Raw genomic sequence first — 22,130 nt, forward strand, 5'->3', positions numbered from 1 at the left:
TGGAGGAATGTTCTCACTGAATACAATGCCCTTAGTTTTATTTGTCAATAAATATTTTGGGTGTATGCTGTCCTAAAACCCCTTGCTAATGCTTCCTGTTTGTCCTCATGTGAATGCCTTCCCTCCTTGCTCCTGGCTGTCCAGGCTTACAGTGTTTCCTTTGGTTCAGAGGAGCTCTGGCTCTGCAGACACACACACGTTTACACACACACACACACACACACACACACACACATTTCTCTTCACCCAGGTCCTTCGCAGCCTGGAGTTGCACTGCTCATGTGGGCCAGCGTCCGGTTTAAAGCACAGGAGAGATACTTGTTTTGGTTCCTTGTGCTAAAAACCAGCTTGCTTTTCCTGTAGAAGAAGAACTAAGAAGAAAACTTCAGACGTGGGTAGGAGTTTCCAGTCAATTTCATGAAGTTATTAGTAAATAGAAATGGAACACTTTCAGCAGCAGCAACATTTCTAAAAAGTTTACCTACAAGTGGTTTATTGATTTAGCAAATAGGTGGATAACACAGGCCCGGAGGTGTATGATGGTTAATGTGTAACCATTAAATAGACTTATTTGGGCACTTTTTATGTGTTCTCATAGCAATTAAAGCTTATAAACCTGTGGAGAGTGTTTTTATGTGGAGTAAAATGAGAACCTTTATCCCAGAGAAGGTGTTCATGGAAAAGGTACGGTTTTATGTAATTGTGTTCATGTGACTTGACGTAAGCGTTGGGCTGCAGGAAAAGGAACGACCTACTAGAGCTGATTCCCAAGGCTGATTGCAGTATTCCTGTGTATTGGCTTTCCTCCCAGTGGCTGATTCAGTATATCGAATTGAGTGTCATTCCATGGGGGGGGGCATTTTATTGTGAACCTCCCTTGCTCTAGACAGATTTTTTTGGCTCTCTCCGCTATGGGTGTGTGTTTTGTGTGTCTTGGAGCAACTTTGGTGGTGGTGTCAAGTTTGCTGAAAAAAAGAGCCTGAAATGGTTTCCTGCTGGCTAATGTGTTGGAGCAGTAAATGTGTTCTGTAGCTCTTGAGAAGCTCTGTCCTGGTTAAAACAATTAATTACACAGGACCCAAGCTTTGTGGGGATGTGGAAAAGCCTTGGTTTCTTCTCCTTAGTGTTTTTCTTCCCCATATGGTGTATTTAATGGAAAGTGAAGACTGAGTGAGATGTTGGGGATTCAGTAGATGTGTGTGCATATGTATATTACATATATAAAAAGCTGTAGCTCCGCCTTTCTGACAGAAGGAAATGAAGTCTGAAACCCAGACTTGTTTCCGGTATTTGCAGCAGCACCTTCTCCACACTGGAGCGTGTGGATGTTGGGGGAGAGAGGATGGGAGGGCAGCCTGGCTCAGTTTGTGGAATTGTGATTGCAGAGTTCCAGGCAAATATTGACACCAGATTTCTTGGCAGACCTGCTGTTCCTGAGGTGCCTTGGGAGTGTAAGATCCTTCACTGGCTCTTGCTGCTGCACAAAGCAGCCCCTCCTGGGGTGGTGGAGGTGGTGAGTAAAGGGAGAAAAGCGCAGTGAGTGTTAGTGGTGGAGCTGAGAAATATGATGCTAAAGGGAGTTTCACCCACAAATACTGTGGGATCACATTATGGGATTTCTAACAAATGGATGGATGGATGGTCTGACAGATGTGGAGAGGGATGGGACACCTTTGATATGTCTGCACTGCCACTCTGGTACAGGTCCAAGTGCAGGGCATGCAGGCATCTGCTCTGCTCTTCTCTTTGCACCACATCTTATAAAAAAAATAAAACCCAACTGCCACGCACAGAAAGGGAAAATTGGAAAATGCTGTTTTCCATCAGCAGTTGGCTGCCTGGGCTTTATGCTGTGGCAAGGGTGAGCATGTGTGAGATAACCTGCTCTCTCTGCTGCAGTTCTAGAGGATACACCAGAGGATTGTTAACATCAGCCAGATACCCCTGCAGTACAGCTTTGTAGCGTGGTCTGGACAAAAGGTTAAATCAGACAGTCATTTGTGCAGCATTATTTCCTATACAACACTCTGGAGAAAGTTCAGTATCACTTAGTTAACTTTTGCAGAGCCATTTCCTGTAGGTTTTGTTAGAGAAAAGCAAGATTATGTGTTTCCAGTTGCAGTAGAGTTATTTTCCCCTATAAAATGCACTGCAATTTATTTTTATGCAATTTTCATTGGTTTGCAGAAGACTTTGGAGGGGGGAACTTGTGTGTTTGGAAGATCTGGAAAGATTTTTATTTCATACCTCACTTGCTGTGACAAATTGAGGAAAATGTGTTTTTGAATGTGGTGTTGCTGCAGTCTGGCCAGGCTGGGAACGGGGAGCGTTCCCACAGTGCCGCGGTCGGTGGCCTGTCTGACCCAGGGTCCTGCCTCTGGCAGTGCCTGGTTTTAGGAAGAACTGAGAAACCTGTACAGCTCACAGCCAAGGTGTGACATGCCTGAAAGAGAGAAAACTATCTGTTCTCTGTGGCTGCACAGTTGTGGTGACTTGCATGGGTGTTCCTTTGTCTCATCAGTCACGTGATGTGCTGTTACCCTCTGGTCTCCTCAGGCTTGTCCCCTTTCATCTCCCCCATGACTCCTCTTCTGGGGTGTCTTGGGTTCTCCATCGTGGTTCACCTCAGGATTTCTTCATCTTTTGCATGTGAAGTGCTACCTTTGTTTTCCCTCATTGCTGTTGCTTAGAGCAGCAATGCTTTCCACGAGCCCTAAGAATTCATTCTCTGACTCCCTTGAAATGGTGACACTGCTTATTATTCTCTTCATAGAGATTAATTTATCTACTCTCAAAAGGACATGGTTTGAGTTCTCTAAAGCAGTGCGTACACCTGTGGCCCTCCATGTGCAATAACAAACCCTGGGAGCACCTTTTGCATTCATGTTTTCCAAATAATTGCGTTTTGGAGCACGAGGCCTTGGTGTGAAGCCAAGGAGCCCTTGGCCCTGTGAGAGGTGCAGTGTGAGTAGTGAATGGTGAGCCCCTGGCACAGTGCCTGGGCTTGCAAGGACCACTCGGAAGAGTGAGAGGGTATTTCTGTTCCTGGCTGAACTGTAGTGTTAGCTTTTCTATTTTCAGGTGGCCACCCAGGTGGAGTTTCATTATGGGACTTTTTTTTTTAATGTTTTTAGAGGCCATTAGGCAGTTTTAAGATGGGATCTACTTTGGATTATGCCCAAGTGAAGTGGACTCAAAGCAAGAGGGAAGGATCTGTCTGCCTTTTAATATCTCCCTGCAGAATCTGTTGTTTGATGCAGCATCTGTTCAGACTAAGTGGTTCCCTGTCCTTTGAGCTGGGACTGGAGCTCCCCTGGCACATACAGATCTTCTGGTGTGCAGAAACTAAGATAGTTATAACAAAAAAAATCTGATCTCAAGTGCCAAGTGGAGCAGTATAATTCCAGTAATAACAGTTGAATGAAGAAGAAATTAGCTTATCCAAATACCTTCTGAATCCAGCAATTTTGTAAGAGTTCTTAATTGTTTCCCATAGCAAAAGAATAGGGTAATGGTCTCCTTTCCATCCCTTTAGAACATGGAAAGGATGAAAATCTATAGAGGAGAGAGTTTGTTCTTTGATTTAACCTTCAACATCTACCTTCCCTTTGAATTAGCTGTGATGCTTTTAGCTGAGAAAATGTGCAAATCCGAGGGAGTTCACTGAATAATAAATCAAGGTGTCCATCCAGCAAAGTACATCATAGCCCTTTGAAGTAGATGAAAAAATACCTTCCTGATCTGAAGGATAATGGTGTGCTCAGCTTTGGCGCCTGACTGATGCTAATACAGGGTTTGAGCACAGCTCAAGTGACCCCCAAGACGGAGCATGTGGAGCAGGAGCAAGTGTGGGCTCATGGGCAGCTGCTTCACCTGGAGCCCTATTTGCCCAGGACTCCTGAAAGGTTAAGAGACCTGAAGAGCAAAAAACTGCAGCCACTGCAAATAGTCATTGTCTTTAAATCCTGCAAAGTCCTAAGATGTCAGATCTGGGAAGATTAAGCTCATTTGAAGCGCTTTCTAAAATTTATTGGCTGGAACTCCTTTTGAGACTTTCTGCAGTCTGAGTTGCACTAATACAGAAGTCTGGCTTTGTAAGTGCAAGGAGCTGCAAAATAGCACCAATAAAAACTGTAAAGCTCTCAAAGATTTTTAAAATAGTGCTTCTGTAAAAGACGTGACATTATATGTTGGGGCAGAGTGTAATAAAAATTTTTTACTAGCGCTCTTCACTACTCAGTCATAAACTGTACAACTGTCCCAAACTCTCCTGATAAAGCTTTTCTAGCTGTATACATCACTGTAATTGTATTGCCTCATGCATATGTGGATGTGTACATATTTGTGTTTATAACTGCCAATGTGTCTGTAAATTCACGTAGTGAAAGTCACCTACACGTTTAAGTTAAGTGTGAATATATGTTTTGTGACATTCTGCTGTATTTAAGGAACATGAAAGCTGGCACGTTATGGAAAGCAGCAATAGATTAAATTGTTGCCTCAGTAACTTTGTGGTATTTTTTTGGGCAGAGACTTGAGCTTCAGCTCCATCTCCTTTGACATCCTTGCTGGTGTCCTGCTGCTGTCCCAGTGGCAAAAACTAATGCGGGAGTTATGCCAAAAAAGTGTGAATGCTTGTTCTGATAGATGACCCTGAGCTTAACACCGAGGCAGGAATATAGCATTCTAGAGCACATGGATTGTAAGGAAAGAATCTACCATGTCATACAGTATCTGACCTGCTGGTTTCTTCCTGTGTCACACCAGTGCCTCTGATGTGCTGCCTCAGCCTCTTGCTACCCAGAGATGATAATACAGCTGTCTGCCATCGAGTGAGAGACTGTGATAAAGTGAGGGTAGAGGAAGCCATCTCTGCTGTTCTCGGGGCATGTGCAGAGAAACAAGTTTATTGAGGAAAATAGCTTTGCTTAGGACCTAAAATAGGGAGTAAATTAACTTGAAAGTCTTTTCTGGCTTTTCATTGTCAAGTGAAAGATAGTTTCATGCTATATTGATTTGCTTTGTTTTGTGGCAAATGCATTATATATAGCTTGGCTTTTATTTCTCTTGATCTAGGTGGAAATGGTTTCTTTTAAATGCAGCCTTTCCATCTTGAAGGTCAATTAAACCAGGTTGGAGGTCAGATAAAATAAAAGGGACAGAACATTTGCTTCTTCTTGTATCTATTTCTGTAACGTTACCAGTGCATGTGGTTTTACTTCTAGCATTTTGTTCCTGGGGCTTCCTCTAAGACTGAACAAACTGAATCAGTTGGATGCAGTACAGCTTCCAATTTAGGGTTAGAAATGCATTAAATTGCTTGGTGCTTTGTTGGCAATATAGAAGTGCTTGGAATGGAAGTGCATTGTGATTGGACATTGATTACTTGAAAGGAAAGAGGGTGGATACTTGTGTAAACCACACACCTCCAGCCAGGATGACCACCTTAGGTTTTTTTTTAGCTTAAAATCTGCAGGTTTTGCCCTTTAAAATGCTGTTCTTATTACAAAGAAGAACTATTTTTAAACTGGAAAGGGAGAGCTGTCTGCCATGTGTTTCTCACACCTCTGGGGGATTAGAGCTGGCCTGCAACAGGCAGCACTGCCAGCCATGGACTGCCCTCTGGGTAACGAGTCCTTTAGATGATGCTTTGAGGTTATGTACATCATTCTTTTCCACACACAAGGGCTTTGGATTTGGCCAAACTCTCACTTTCAGCCCACGGCATTGGAAAGTGCTGGGAATGTCCTTGGTCTGACAGATTTTAAACTTGAGTAAGTTCATGGTGGGCATAGTAAGGAGACCAGTGTTGTAATTCCACTTGGACTGTTCCTAGGATCAGAGAGGGATTTATTTCCACTGTTGTCTGGGTGTTCTGTGAGACCAGTTATTGCTGCCAGGTGGGAATGGTGGAGCAGAGCCAGGAGGGTGACCACTACCTCTGTCCTGGCAGGTATAGCTGAATTGGTTGCTTGGGCTCTGGTCCATTGGTTTGTTAAAGTTTGCAGCACATCTAATGAGATACACTGACTTTAAGCTCTATTTGCTGAGATTTTTCTTGGATGATGATACAGCAGATGCACTGGGTGGCTTACGAGGAGCAGCCACCAGTGAAACAGCAGTGTAACGGGGCCAGCCAGATGGAGAACAGGACAACAGTGGTTCTTTCTGGGAAATGTCTTTAGGAATGCTTATGTACCATCATCATGAGAGCAGGGAGGTGCTGCAGCCCCTCTCTGCAGGTGGGAAAAGCATGATCAAGTGCAGGAGAAGCAGGAGCGAGTGGGTGAGCTCCCATGCCTGAGCAGGAAAAATCTGAGCGCTGTTTTACCAAGACTATCCCCCCAACTTTTTGCCTGACTAGCTTTTGTGCCACTTCCCAGCAAGCAGGTTTTTTTGGGGGGGGGGAGATCAGTCCTTCCCAATTAGCTGTTAATGAGAAGAAGCAGGACAGAGTGAAACGCTGGGCAAACACAGTGGGAGTGCATTCCTGCCCTCTCCCCACCATTAATGATGGACTAGGCTGGGCAAGGCCATGCCCAGCTGTGCCACTGGACCAGGCAGGGCCAAGCCTCACTCACTGTGGGCTCTGCAAAGGGATGATTCCAGGTGTGGGCTGAAACTTTTGTCATCAAGGCCTGGTGGTCTCCCATCCCAGTGTGCAGGGTGTGCACACATGGTGCTGCTGGTTAATTGCACCAAAGTCTTGTGCCTGGTTGTGTATTTACTAAATTAATATTTCTGATAAACAGTGGTGTTGGAGTAGTGGAAAAAATGTTGTTTTGGCTAGTTAAGCACTCTGAGCCTACCAGAAATGCTTGCAGGCATGATTGAAACCACTTGGATCCCCAAGGAGAGCAGAATGCACTGCAGTTCTGTGTTCTAGGAGAAAACTTATCTTAAAATATGGATTATTGAATAATTGACCTTGGAAGCTTTCTAAAATCGTGGATACTTCTGAACAGTGTTCAAGGAATTTCTGAATTCTCCTTCTCTCTGCGCTCAACTTGTAACCCGCAGCTGGATTGTGCAAAGTCATGTAGTGGGAGGGCTCAGTTGCCAGCACTCAGGCGTTGCTGTGGGTCTTGCCAAACATTTGAAAAAGCCAAAGGTTTAACATGGTTTATCTGCTGTGAGTACTTGTGAAAAATTGCACAACATTCAGATGAAAATATTTGCTTTGCAGAAGGAGCCATTTTTGAAACTGTAAATAGCACTTATTGCTTATTTATCAATGTAGCTCTTGTTATTAGTTAAAGGAGGTTTAGCAGTTCTAAGGTAGACATGTATAGTAAATTATATAGTTGTTAATCTTCAATAAATTGGTTTAATATGTTGAATACACAGTGGGAAACCTTAATTGAAAATGTTAGTAAAGAAGTCATGGCCTTTATTGATTTACTGAAGAAACACAATGGTGATGGAAGCAGGAGCAATTTGTTTTATATTTTGTTTATGAGCTGGGCTATCCAGCCATTGCTTCAGTGGTTTAAGACACAGAGTACTTTGCCTTGTTGGATGCAAAATCACCAAAAAAAATTTTCTATCAAATTATAGAAAGGTGAGTTTGCTTGTATGCAGTGGAGCAAACAACTTGCAGGGGTTTGGTTTTAGGATATGTCTTTCTCATGACAGTAGTCAGCACTTTAATTAAAGCAATAAAATCTATGGGTGTCTGGGCAGATGAAGGGTGGAGTTTTATTTGCGGGTTAAAAAAAACCTTCCACATCCTGCTTTTCCTTCCAACTTCTTACCTGTCACAGGTGGTAAAGCAGGATTGCTTTATGTGAAATTAAATACAGTTATTTTTATTTAGATGTCCATGCCTCCTTTGAAATGTGTTTTTGCTTTGATGCAATCCTTGGAGCTGATGGCTCAGTGTGTTTTGGAGAGGATCAGTCTCCTTCAGGCAGTGCAGCTTAATAGGAGAGGCAAATAAAGTGAAAAATTGCTGCAATTAAATACTGCCTGCTCTAACCCTTGCAGGATCCCCTATTCCCTACACACAATACTGCCTTTGACTGGGCTGCCTTGTTGGGAGCAGAGGAACGTGCAGTCCTGACGAGAGGGTTTGTAGCCTCAGTGACTGTGGGCTGTGCCTGCTCGTGGTGTTCTTTTCAGAGGCAGAGAAGGCGTTGTTGAATACCTGGTCATTCCTGCTTCCTTTGCCCTGCCATCTTCTGTTGGTTTGAGTCCCAAACTCACTGCTGGGAAGGGCTGTCAATGTCCCCAGGAAAGAGAAGGGCTGTAAATGCTCTTTTTGGAACGTGGAGCAGTTGAAATACTGAGAACTCTTGTTGAGTGGGCCAGGATCAAGCCCTGGTGAAATGAGAATCCTCATGTCTCTTCTGGTGCTGCAGAGGGATAGCAAAAGGTCAATAAACACCTGAGTTACCCAAGTGCTTTGTACATATGTTGTGGAGTATTTGCATATATGTATGATTATGTAGATTAAGTTGAATATAATTTTTCTGTCTTAAAATAGGGGTATTCAGAGGAGATGATATTTCAAGAAAAAGAAGAAAAGCAGACAAGAACTCCTGTTTTGCTAAGGTTATTAAAATAGGAGGAAACGAGATCCTAGGTTTTGTCAAAGCACATTTGTGTAAATCAAACAGGACCTAAAATAAGGTGACACTGCCCTGTTGAAAGAGACAAACAAGGCTGTAAAAGTTCCTTGGTGCAGATGTGGAAGCCCCAGCAGCAGTGTAGTGTTACCCAGTGCTCCTGCGAAGGACTCCTGCCTTTCCTTAGACACCAGGAGTGTTGTTGCTCTCCTGTGCTGCCTGTTGGAGCCTGGGAGTCGACAATAATGGAAATATTTACATTTACAGCCTTGTGTGAACAGACCAGCTGTGGTGGGTGCTCACCAGGCTTATATGTGCAGGCACCTCTATGTGCCAGAAGTGTGGTCTGTGCGTGGTGAAAGAGCTGTGAGCACAGAGTGACAGAGCAAGGAGAAGGGACAGGGCTCAAAATGTACCCCCGAAAGTTACCTAAAGGTAAGATAATTCCTGAATTCCTTGAGCCATATCAACCACGTGCTAAATTAAATTGTAGTGTGGCATAATGCTTCTCACTGATGTGGTTTTAATTAGTATTCTTTGCATTAATGGCCCCATGCATCTACTGGAATCGGCATGGTACCGATTCTTTGGGGATCATGCTGCAGGAATTTCCTTTAGACAGTATCGTTGGTCATGACTGAGAGTGATTCATGGTGCAGTTTTCTTGGTGTCTGGATGACCTCTCAAAGTTTGTCTTCACTGTCAAATTAGCTCATATTATGGCTTGAGGGTTGCCCTTAAGTTGACTCCCTTCTGCACATAAAGCCCCTTATATGAGCAGGCTATTAACCCAAGCTAATATGATGCTGCTGCTGCTAATTTGAACAAGGACATAAGTAAAGCCTGAGTGAGCACATTTGCTGAGCTGCTAACAGAACCTCTCAGTGGTGGGGCACAGCTTCACCCTCGTGGGTGCCCTGTGTCCTCCCTGTGTCTGTAGAGCCTCCTTCTCTCCAAAGCACTTAGAGCAGCCATCTGGGACATTCCCCTCTGTGGTGCCCGGTGTTTTGTTGCTCTTCCCTCCTTTTGGGAGGTTACTGATGCTTGGTGTGGGATATTTCTGTGCTCCATTTCAAGAGTCTCTTGTAAGCTGGATGCTTTGCCCAGGCAGGCAGCACACTGTAGTCAGGGTACACTGTAAAAGAAATCACAAGGGGCTCAGTTTGGGGTGGAGTGGCTGGAAAGATGCCTGGCTGAAAAGGACCTGGGAGTGCTGGTCAGCAGCCGCTGAACATGAGCCAGTGTGTGCCCAGTGGCCAAGAAGGCCAGTGGCATCCTGTGGCCAGCAGGACCAGGGCAGCAGTGATTGCCCCCTGTGCTGGGCACTGGTGAGGCTGCACTTCAAATCCGGGGTTTGGTTTTGGGCTTCTCACTACAAGACACACACTGAGGTGTGTGTCCGGGAAATGTGTCCAGGGAAAATACAGTGGAGTTGGGGAAGGGTCTGGAGCACAAGTATGATGAGGAGCAACTGAGGAAGCTGGGGTTCCTTAGCCTGGAGAAAAGGAGGCTCAGGGGAGACCTTATCCTCTCTGCAGCTATCTGGTGGGAGGGTGTAGCCAGGTGGGGGTTGGTCTCTTCTCCCAGATAAGAAGCAATAGGGCAAGAGGAAATGACCGGGAGGTTTAGGTTGGATATAAAATTGTTTTCACTTGGAAGATGGTCAGGCATTGCAACAGGCTGCCCAGGGAAGTGGTGGAATCACCATTCCTACAAATGTTCACAAAACATGTGGATGTGGTAGTGCTGGGTAAATGGACTTGATGATCTTGGAGGTCTTTTCCAACCTCAGCAGTTCTGTGATTCCAGGTATTGCTCAGCAGTGAGTGGGAGATCATGCTTGAGGCTGAACTGCAAGACACAGTGTGGGTGCAGAACCCTTCAGTGCAAAACATGTATTATTTCTGCTCTGTATCCTTCCTGGGGAAGGAACTGTGGGCCTGTTATGCTGCATTTGGGAGCAGTAAAATGGGAGGTGAGGGTCATGAAGGAAGAAAGGGGTGTAAGGATCTGGAGGTTTATATCAGTTGAGCAGGTGGATTCAAAGGAAACCCAGGAATGGTTGTGGTGGGCTGGGTGAGAGATTTCTCCAAGTCGAGGCTTTGACTTCTGGCAGTGCATCAGCCACTTCAAAGGAACCTGCAAGAAATCCTCCAGAAGGTAATTAAGGGCTGCATGTCTGGTATGTGAAAGCTCTTCCTGACTCTCATCACTGTGATGGCAACTCCATTTAGTGGTGATTCGTTTTAGGGAGAACTGAAAAATTCCCATTTCAGGGAATTGCCGTGCAGTGCAGATGTGAGCAGCTGGCACTAGAGGCAGGAGCTGTTTGGCTGCTCTTGTCTCATGAGAATAGAATTTGGACTTGTCCTGTGCACAAGAGTAAAAATCTGGACTAAAGCTGCTTCTTTCTGCCTGACAGTCCATACAACTGCCTGCATCCATGAATCTCTTTGATCACGTAATGCTTCAGCTTGTGAGGACTCTGCCATCTCTGGCACCTTCCAAGCTTGTTTAAGAGAAATTCGAGTGTGCTTTCTTCCCTGCACAGCTGTACACTTCTAACATGGGCAACGTGTTCCCACTCTTTTTCCACCCTCTGCCCCTCATCCCCAGGCTAATTCAGCTGCAGCCATGCTTTTCATACCCAATCAAGTGTGCATGGGGCCTCCATTCCAGCGCTGTAAAGCCATCTACAAACATGTGGGAAGAGGGTGGTGCCTATTCAGTAAGCTGCAGACTAGGCAGCTATCTTTCGACGGATGAGCCAGAGGAATTCCTGTCGCAGGGCTCAATTGTTCTGGGCCCTCGGCTCCCTTTTGTGCAGGAGCAATGAAGAGTTGTGTTATGACAATGGTTGACGAAGTGTTTAAATGAAAGCCACAGTTGGCAGTGGCAGAATTTCAAGCCATCCTCTTTTTCTTCAATGCCTGTCATCAAAAGGTGCAGAAGCGCTTTTGACATAATCTTCTGCACTGACAGATAAATGGTTTTGACGTAAGGGTCGGAAACCTTCACCTCTCTGAACAGAATTCAGCCATCGTCGTGGTGAGCAGAGACCAGGAGCCACATATGTCTCTATTCCTTTGCCTGGGGAGACAGCCACCTCTGTTTTCTAAAGAGAGGTGGCTTTCCTTTGCACTGGTCAAGTTCCCAAAGCAGAGCCGAAACCTGTTCATGAACTCCCAGTCTGCCCTGCACTTTGGCCAAGGAGTTAGGATTGGCATCTCATGGTTCAGAGAACTGTCTGATGCTTCCTCACTGGCAAGCAGGACTCTTTCTGTGACAGCATTATTACTTTTAGGAGGTGGTTTGAAGGCAGGCTACATATCTGGTTATTTAACAAGGCTTTCTTTTCAGTCTCTGCAGTGCTCAGTGATCCACAGTGCCAGTTTCTTAATGCCAGCTGAAGGCAAACACTGCTTTCTTATTTAGAGACTGGAATGGCTGAGTAGACAGAACAGGGGCCTTCCCATATTGATTTAGCAGGCTCTCAGTTCCTGTTCATGGGCATCTTACTGACAAAAGGGGAAAACCCTGCATTGTTGGATTAGCCAATACAAGGAAGAATTGAAGTATGTAATGGATAAATAATATGCAGAGCACTTCTCATGCCATTAAGTCAGAATAAAGTTAAAAATCCCCCACAAACTCTCGCAGTTCAGTAGAAGCTGATCTGAAAAAAATCCAGCTGAATGTTAAGGGCCACTCAAGTTGTTGCTCTGCTTTATCTTCTCTGCCAGCTGCAGAAGCTTCTGACCTTTGTAGGATGCTTCCCTGAACTCGCAGCCCAGGCTCTTGTCCCAGATTTCTATTGGTTGAATTCTGTTTTCTTTCCACAGTTGCCTTGGAGGGATCAAAATATCCTCCCATGAGTAATTCAGCAGAAACATGTACCCATGCAGAGGAGCAGGCAGAACTCTGGGCAGTCTGTGTGGGTATGCCCACGTTTGGGCTCAGCTTAACCCTGTGTTAGGTGCCAGGAAATGGGCAGGACACACACCAAAGACATGGACTCTTGGGACTGGCACAAAACACTGTAGATGATGCTTTATAAACTGCCACTTTGAAGAGATGCCCAGGACGTGAGATAGCTCAGATGGTTTAGAGGAGTGCTGATTTGGGAAAGGCTTTGGGTGTTGATGACTCTTTCTTTGAAGAAGACATTTTGGAATACTGATGGCAGAAACATTTGTTCAGTGATACGTCGGGTACTGCGTGGCATCATCCCAAGGGGCTCCTCAAGAAGGAATGCATTCTGTGCTGTGGGAGAGCAGTAAATGTGACAGCTTTCAGCAGTGGGACAGCTGTGCCCCCAGGCTTGGCATCTCCACTCAGCTTGGAGAGACCAAACTGGTGGGAATGTTACGGCCCCTGCAGTGCTTCATGCACTGCTGTACATTTGGGACCCACGCTTGGGGTGGGGGAGCATCATGTGCACCCATGACCTCAAGTTTTGAGTTCCCTTCTTTATTTGCATTACTGGAACCCAACCAAGACTGAGGCCTCATTTCATCAGCATCGGGCAAACCAAGACAATACCTACCTCAATTTTATTTACAGTCTAAATAGACAAGACAGACAAAGGGTGGCTGTGGAAACAAAAGCTCCGGAGAGGTGATGTGACATGACCCGGTCACACAGCAGGAGATTAAGAGAGCCAGGAATAGACGGAGGTTTCCTGACTTCCAATGATCTATCTATTGGAGCACGTTTATTCTTTCTCTCACTTAAATGCTGTGACTTGCATGCCAAATAGTGCCTAGTGAGGGAATCTGAGTTCTGGGAAACACATCCTTTGATTGCTAATGCTTAAGGCTAGAAATTCTTGGGTATTTTAATTTAAGTTTTAAAGTACAGCTAGTGTGAGTAATTCAGTAAACTTTATTTTGGCATATCTGTGTAATTTCAAGTCTCCTGCTTATTTTGTACTGACTGTATTTCTAGCTTGCATTTCCCCACTGATTTTGGAATAGTGTATTGTATGTTTGGTGAGGATAGGTGGTGGTTGGGCTGGGTAGAACGGGGAGAACTGAAGACTTGGGCGTACAAGAAGTCAAAGTTCACCTGCATTTCTGCAGCAACCATTGAAAATTCTGTTGCTGAAGCAATGAAATACGACTGTGCTGTCTGAAGAGCCAGCTACTTGTGCAGTGACTTGGGTGTTCAACCATCTTGAATGGCAGCAATAATAATCAGAAAGTCATTTTGGATGATGTTAAACTGTGGCCGTGAAATCCCTCAATTTACAAAGACCTTTGTTTTTTTCACTTGTGAACTTCTGAGGTTCATATCAGTGTCACTCAGTTCTTGAGCTCTGGCTAAGCCAGGGATCTGGTCCTTTTGACAAGTGTAGGTATGATCAGTTTGGTGCTTTTGATTCTCGGGGGTTTTTTTTCTTCATAAAATAACCCCTTAGCCTATTGCAGAGGAATGTGTTGAGGAGAAATACATAACCTTAAGAAATGCAATGGTTGGCTGCAATAAAGGCATAGAAATACATGAAAACAGATGGATTCATGCACAGTCATGTCCACAGTTGTATTTCCCTCTTACAGTTTGTCACTAGTATTCTATGTCGGCTTGGTCTTTATTGTGTTGAGCCTATAGGACATTACTTGTTGCATTTTCTCTTTTGCCTGTGGATCAGGCAAGGACAAGCTCCAACCTGATCTTGCTGTGTGGTTTTAAAAAAAAAAAAGTAGTAATGTAATCTGTGGGCAAATTGCACTTTAATTCGTAATTGTGCTATGAATATGGACTTGGCTTTCAAACGCACTCCGAGTTTAAACTGCAGTTTGACTTTTATTTAGATAAATGCCTTTGAGTTCATAGTGAAATGGATATCTGCTGTAGGCTGGTATTGATTTAAAGGTCTCTTGAGTGTTTTAAAAGACAGTAGGGGCTTACAGGACAGCATATTTTAAACCGAGATGCTTGGTTAGGTTTTACACTCCCGTATAGCTTCAGTTCTAGATTCTGTTAAGAGCCAGCCTGTGTTGTTGATTTGTAGAGCCTTCTTCCACAGCAGCTGTTGGCAAAAAATTGAACATTTCGGGCAAAGATGCAAGGAGCTGGCTGCTCTGAAATGGGGAACAGCATGATCATGAGAGCTATCAAATGATTCCTTTGTGCAGGGGAACGCTTTGAGGATTTCCCAGAAATGCATTATAAGAGGGCAGGTGATCAATATCTGCTTTTTAGCTTGAAGGGGGTGTTGATCGCTTTGTGCTAATCATGCAAAGTTGTTAAGCTTTGTAGTCTTTCAAGTCTTGGTTGTTTGTAAGGTTGCTGTGGGCCCAAGTTTTTCTTTGCATTCCCACAGAGTGCAGTGGGTTGGCACGAGTGGTTCAAGCAGGTGGTTTCCATCAATGCTGTTCTGCCCTTTTTTTGTGTGCCTCAGCTCTTGTGTCATGTAGCTTGGGTTCAGTAGGTGCCTCAGTGACTTAGGTCCTGTTTACCTGTTTGGGTTCCAGACCTGCTTGCATTCTGTGGGCACAGTTTTAAAGCAAGGAAAAACACAAACCAGGGAAGATTGGCTGGTTTTCTAGTCAGACTGGCTTGGTTGTTTGAATAAGCAACTCAGTGTTTGAAGGCTTATCTAAAATCAGGCCATGGATCTTTTGGGTTGTGTTCAGAGGTGCAGTAAGAGGGTGTAACCTCCCTGCAGAGGAGACAGGAGGGATGAATTTTACCCACGGTAATATCCTAGAGCAGGGTGTGGAGCAGAGTAAAATTAAAGAAGGTCCCCCTCACAATTTCCTTACAATTCACTGTGGTTGCTTTTCTGCTACCACCCATCAATTTGCCTCCTCCCTCTTTAGATTACACTCTCACAGAAACATGCCAGCACTGCACAGATCACTTAATTACCACTTGTTACTTTCTGCATCATTAGTCACTAGGTCTTAATTGATCTGTGTTCTCCTGGTTAGTCCCTGGCTGCAGGTTTGACCTGTCTTGTGTGGTGTGCTTGTCTTGGAGGGAAGACTGCTGTTCAGCATGTGGTGCTAAAACAGAGTGTGGCAAAGCTCTTGCTTGTGGTTTTTGGAGTTGGTACTTTATTAGCATTATTTTGGCTGTTTGATGGCCCTAGCAATCCTTGCAGTGTGTTCCTTCCCAAAGTATGGTGAGCTCTGGATGTGTTTCCAATCAGGGATGTCCTGTGAGATGGGTCTGCTCTACCACTGGTCTGTTTTCAGATAATTGAGCACAACCCATTTGCTGTCCATCAGTGAAGTGCTAGAATGTGATAGAGATTTGGGCTGTTGGGTAGCTGGAAGGTGTTGGTTGAGGTTGTTGAGGACCAAAGCATGTACTGCTGCAGGGCTGAAAGCTGTATTCACTGGTTAGAAAAACATTTAGTGATATACTAATAATATAACCTTGTTAGAAAATGTAGAATATATTTTATGTTTACACATAGTAAATGTGTAAGTATCTATATGGGCACATTTTGTGTGTAACACACAGTGGTATGAAAAAATACTCCATGTGAATATAGCTATAAAATATTTAGTGGACGGTTTGTTGATTGTTTCAGTTCAGACTTTAATTTGTCAGGAAATATCCTATTCATCTGTGATTAGTTTTGTGGTTGTGAATAACCAATAGTAAAATAATAAATGTAATTGTGTAATATGAAGACAAATTAAAACCACACTAATCTAATGCAAAGGAGGGAAAAGCTTGGGGAGAGCTAGATAATATTTCTGTCATGGAACTAAACTCAGTCTTGTATTCAGCAGTTTAAGTTCTCTCTTTTAAAAAAACCCAAACCCTCCCAGTGTAGTCCAGAATAATTAAGATGACTGTGTTTTGCTGAGCAGGGGAATTGCAGTCTGCTGATCCCCCTGTCTTTTTATTTTAACAGAAACCTGAGCTACAACAAGTTGACAGAGATTGATCCTTCTGCCTTTGCAGAGCTGTCGAACCTGCAGGAAGTGTAAGTATTCCTTCAAATGTTTTAATTGTATTTTGCCAGGGCAGCTTGTGAGCCAGAGGGAAATCTTATCTCGTTTCCTAAGACAGCACCTTCCTTTAGCTAACTTGAATGAGGTCTGACTTGGTGTGGAGGGTGTTTTTTTTTCTCCATATTGTACCTGTCCTGTTTTGTTTTTTTTTTACTAATCAATTAGCAGAACACAACATTCCAATTAAAACAGCAGAGCTGTTATTGGAAATCATTGGAGTTTGCCTCCCTCAGTCTTGTGCAATGCTCCCAGGGAGCAGTTCAACCAACACACCTGAACATACACACAAAGCTCCTTGCTGAAAGGATAACCCTGAAGCAAGGCAGAACAGCCTGGATTGTGATACCTGATGCCAACCTAGCCCAAATCTCCCAGGAAACAAAGGTGTAGTGTAGTGGATAACAAAGCACTTAACTGTGTCTCCTCCTTTCTCAGACATTTGTACTCCTTTTGGAACCAGAACAAATTCTGTTTGAAGTCTGCCAGGAGAGGCTAGAACAGCAGAGCTGTCTTCTGCTCCGGTGGGGAAGAGAAGGAGCTGGTGAAGGTCTCAGTGGCTCTGCCAGACCCCCCCTTGCTGGCAAAATAAACTTTTTTTGGGGGGGAATCGCAGGATTTCCAAGCTCCTGATCTGTGTAGAGGCTCAGCAGTTACACTCACAGAGTCAGCCATTCACAGGGATTCCTGGAGCTCCGATTTTGGGTTTGGAAAAACGAAAGTGACTGAAATTGCAGGCGGTGGGTTGAGGTAATGAGCTCGTGTTTGACTGGTGAATCGCTGGCATACTTGAGGTTTGGACTCTGTTTGAAGAGCTACTGATGCCTCATGGGAAACTGAAAAAACATTTCCTTTCAGAAACAATACTGTGCTCTGTTTGTATCGTGCATTTTCTCTTGTCATCTGTCAGTTTTCATTAAGTTTTGGCTCTGGGGCTCAAAGAGGGGCCAGATCCTGTGATTCTCAAATAGGCAGAAGGTGGAACTCTGCCTGACTGATGCCAGATTGGAGTATGGGGATTATTGTAGCATCTCTCCCCTGACCTGATTGCCCCGGGCTCCCCTGCTTACATTAATAGTAGGGACTTGCTAGGAATCATGACTAAGTTAGGAATATGCATCAGGAGTGACTGCAGTGCTCTGAAATCAGTTCCTCATGATCATCCTCAGAGAGAAAGTGATGCAGGTCAGCAAAACGCTGCCTAAAGGATCTGTTTTCTCAGCTTCTCTTTAAACTGTGGAAAGCTTTAAATTACTCTGGGCTTAAAGAAGAGAATTGCAGCCCTGATCCCATGAGACTTTTGAATTATCTTAACATGACTGTGGCTTAGCAATAGCTTTTATTCGTGGAAGTGCCTGAAGGCATGTGACTTCAGGGGAATGTGTATGGCTCCTGATTCCTCGGGGAGGGAACTCCCTTGTGCAAAGTGCTGCACATGTGGAGGGCAGGACAAGCCCTGCACTGAACAGTTAGACACTATAAAAAGGTGTCAGGGTTTTGGGGGAGGTAATGCAGCCCACAAAGTAATGGTGAAGATGGGAGCTGCTTGCTGTGTCAGAAGGGCAGGGTTAGGGAGCAGGGAGAGAGCATAGGACTGAGTAGGAGGGAAAGGGAGCAGTCAGAAATGGGAGACTGGAAGGGAGGCAGAGGTCTGGAGCAGAGCCTGGAAGGCAGGCTCTGGAAAGTGTGAGGGAGAAGCTCTATTAAAAGCCCTATCTACCAATCTTGGTTGCTTTTCAATAACAGCTAAACCACAGACCACTGAAATAAACTTCATTTCACAAGGAGAACCACATCTGTATTGCCAGAGCATCTCCTTTCTGAGGGTTTTTTTTAAGCACTTTACAAACATTCATGAAATAAGCATCATGCTGTGGCATGTCTTGAGAACAAGTCAGTGTTTTGCTGTGCATGCTGCGCTGGGCAAACCAAGGCACCCTCAGGGAAAGAGATTGCCCCAAATAATAGATGCATTGATAAGACCTGAAACCTCCCATGATGCTTCAAACATGGTGTCTGTGGTTCCTGAGCATTACATGAGGCTTAAAACTCTGTGTGTGTCTCTCTATGTGAATAATTAGTGTGATGTATTTTGAAAACATCTTGCTTTCCCCTGATTTTAAGAAAATGTCTGCAGACCAAAGGATTTAAACTTCATAGCTTATCTTGGATGCTCTGTTGTGCTTTACTGAGATTGTGATAAAGTAATAGCAGAACTTACCCTACACTTTTCCCTTTCCCTGGGTTTAGGCAGTTGTTTGTGTGGTTTGTTTTGGTGGCCTTTTTGTGGTTTGAGCAACTTTTCTTTCCTTTAAAGCTTTAAGTCTGTGTGGGATGAAATTTAGTGTCTCAAAGTGGCACGAAACACTGTGATCCCACATGCTCTGAAATAAGTGGTGGAAGCTCAGGGGGTGTGCTGGGGTGGGATGTTACTTTCCTTCAGGACGCCTGTGCTTTCTCTCATCTCTTTTGCTGGCTTCCTCTAATGACAATCCCTGGGGTCCATCCATTCTTGTACCTTGTTTGGAAGGGTGGGATGGAGGGTGCTGCTTTGGGGGTAGGCCCTGTGGTCCTTTCTGAGGTTTCCTCAGGTCATATGGATCATGGGATCCACAAAAGTGATGGTTGCATGGCTCTGAGATTTTCCAGCCTCATTTGTAACAAAGAAGGTAGTAGCTGTGCTAAAATTCCTCTCCAAACAACTCACCTTTTATTTTCTTAAGTGCCTTTTACTGAAAGCTCTGGAGAGCTGTGCTATTTTTGAGCAGGCTCCATTTCAGCTTGACACCAGCCTGGCAACTGGACTGTAAATATTTTATATGTGTGGCCCCCCCTCCTCCTCTGCCTCAGCATCCAGAGGCAGCGGGTTTGTGTCATCAAAGGCAAGGGCTGGGGAAGAGAAAGGAGACTGAAAGTTTAAATTCGTTGAGCCTGGCTGTTCTGGTTTGAGGTTTTTTTCCTTTTTTTTTTTTCTTTTTCATTCCTTTACATGGGAGAAGGGGAAGATGAGTGGGAAATCCCAGGCAAATACTGAACTTGGCCGTCTCCTCTATGTCAGCAACTGGTGTCTGTGAGCCAAGAGAGAAAACGAGGTGGGAGAACCACTTCTGACTGACTCCTGACATGACAGGAGGCTGATATATGAATATCACACTTATGTCAGAGGAGGCTTTGACCAGTTGTTAGACACTGGTTGGTGTTGGAGCTGCTTAACCAGACTTGACCCAGGCTAGCAGGGGGTGGGCCTAGTTATCCTCCTTCTCCCATGGCTTTTCAAAAGATGCTCAGTTAGATGTTAATGAAGACATGGCACAAATAAGCATTTTAATGCTCTGTCCAGCTTGCTCTGTAGCTTTGGAAGCTCTGGACCATGAGCAAGAGTGATCTTTTAGTTGCAGAGTGGAGCTCCTTGCTGAACTGCAATGCATCTGGCTGGCTTTTTTTCCCTTACATTTTAAGGCATGGGCATAATGTCAGAGGCAGAGCTGAGGCTGAGGAAAGCTTTTATCCCAGCAGTGCCTGGAACTCCTCGTGAAATCAAATATCTTGCCTCCTCTTGGAGGAGCCAGAAGGGAAGCTCTGGGATGCGTGTACCACTGCCCTCTCCCACCTGCCAAAAATAGTTTGAAGGGAAAGAAGAAGAAAAAAAAACCCCAGCAACATAATTTAGGATCGCCCCAACTCGTGCCTGTGGCTTAGCTCACCTGGGCTGTGCAGCTACAGGGTGCTCTGCTTCTTGCACTCAGACTGTGATCTTTCCAAGATTCCCCGAGGAAGGGGAGCAGTTTGAAGGCCACCAGTGGCTGATGGATGGGATCAGAGGTGGGTGGGGGTCCCGGGGAGCCCCTGTGTGCCTCCCACTTCGGCCTTGCTGGGGCTTGGCTTTAATGGCTTCAGCATGTGGTGGTGAGGGGGGAGCAGGCAACGTGGCTGAGAAATTAGGTAATTTTCAAGCAGCCAGACAAGCGACTGTTACAGTAATTAATTGACTAATTCACCATACAAACAAGGGCTCTTTAAACCAAGGAAGAGCCGGTCACATGGCAAGGATCTGTTTTCAGTCAGAAAAACACTTCAAACATTAGGCCATTGAAGGGGTCGTTTTTTGTGCTGGCGTTTGCAGGAGTGGGAGGTCTGTGATCCCCCTGGGGGGCTGCACTGTGCTCCCCAGCCGGATGCAGCAGGTCCCCTGTTTTTGGTGGCATTACTGTGGCCAGCACCACTGTTTTGTATGTGTGCTGCTGGCTTTGTGGGGAAATCCCTGTGGGATTTCCAGAGGTTTTCCTGGTGTGGAGAGGATGCCTGAGGCTGGCACTCTCTTGTGCTCCCAGGCCCTGACCTGGCATGGAGGGACAAGTGAGGTTTGCTGCTTGGGGAGGGGATTAAATCCGTGTCCTGAGGCAGTGGGACCCATGGCTGTAGGTGCCAACAGTCTCTTGTCTCAGGCTTGCTTCTGTCGTGACTGGACACTTGGGCAGATGGAGGGCTGTGGCACAGTGCCTTCCTCAGTGGCCCTTTAAGGGAGTGGGTGGAAGTGGGGGGGAAAAGCCTTGATCTTATAAAGACACTACTGTGGGACCGGTGGTGGTGGCTCTCATGCATTAAAGAATAAGGTGGGGCCATCAGAGCCCCAGACAAATGTCATTTCTGCCCAAATGTCAGTGTTCCTGGAGACGTGGGGGGCTGGATAAGGGAGTGCCATGGCCCCCCCTGCTCCCATAGGCCTGGTCACAGGCTGCTTGCTTTAGCCATTCATTTCTGTTTGTTGCAGGCGCCTGGACAACAACGAGCTGACCACCATTCCCTCCCTGGGATCTGCTGCTTCCAGCGTCCGCTCCCTCCACCTGTAAGTCACTGCAGCCTCCTCCAGCTTTGGGCTCTCTCTGGGTGGGTTTAGCTGCCTCTGAGGGTTTCCTGTGTGTCATCCTCATTGCTGCTGAGTCTAGATTTCATTAATGGGCTGTTGGCACCTTAATTAAGAAATCTCACCTGGAGTAGCGCGATTAGCATGAGGTTGGGCCCAGCTAATGTTGTTCATATGGTCAGTGGTAACTTACGTCAGTAAACTCCACATGTTGGTTGCATATTGAATAAAACTTTTATTTTCTTCATCTGCCTTTGGGTTTCAACCATTATGTCATACTTGTGCTATCAAAGGAGTGTATAATTTTACCTTTTCTTTGTTGTTCTTTTTTTCTCCCTGGTCCTGTTCTGATCATTTCTTCTTTTCTCTTAAAACCAGAGACTGTTCACATCCTCATCTTTCAGGGAACTCATTCCAGACCTGTTTTTATGGTCTCTTTCAGCTCTTTTTTTTTTTTTTTAATTTTCTTTTGAGAGAACGGTGGTTGTAAAGCTAGGTTCCAGCAGAAGGTTTGAAGTTCCTCACTTTGGTGTAGATGACCACAGAAGTGTTAGACACCTGAGAGCCCTTGTGTATCTTCCACAAGGATCTTGGGTTGATGGTGCTGCTGAAGGGAATAAAAACATTATAATATCAAACTATTTAATACCTTAAGAGTGTGGATTTCTAAAATTATTTTTGCATGTGTGTGCTTGTAATGCACACCGAGAAGGAATTTTGCTGAGGTAT

At 45.0% G+C, this 22,130-nt stretch overlaps 1 protein-coding gene across 1 annotated transcript in view; it reads left to right on the forward strand.

Annotated features, from left to right (window-relative positions):
* The window catches only part of LRIG1 (leucine rich repeats and immunoglobulin like domains 1), a 158,435-nt gene that overhangs the window by 86,270 nt on the left and 50,035 nt on the right, over positions 1-22,130 (forward strand). Inside the window, exons 2-3 of the mRNA XM_029958315.1 lie at positions 16,441-16,512; positions 21,309-21,383. Coding sequence (XP_029814175.1) covers positions 16,441-16,512; positions 21,309-21,383 — 147 coding nt within the window. The remainder of the gene's footprint in view (positions 1-16,440; positions 16,513-21,308; positions 21,384-22,130) is intronic.

This window comes from Manacus vitellinus, unplaced genomic scaffold, assembly GCF_001715985.3.
Source record: "Manacus vitellinus isolate BGI_N305 unplaced genomic scaffold, ASM171598v3 scaffold_14_pilon, whole genome shotgun sequence".
NCBI classification, from domain to species: Eukaryota; Metazoa; Chordata; class Aves; order Passeriformes; family Pipridae; genus Manacus; species Manacus vitellinus.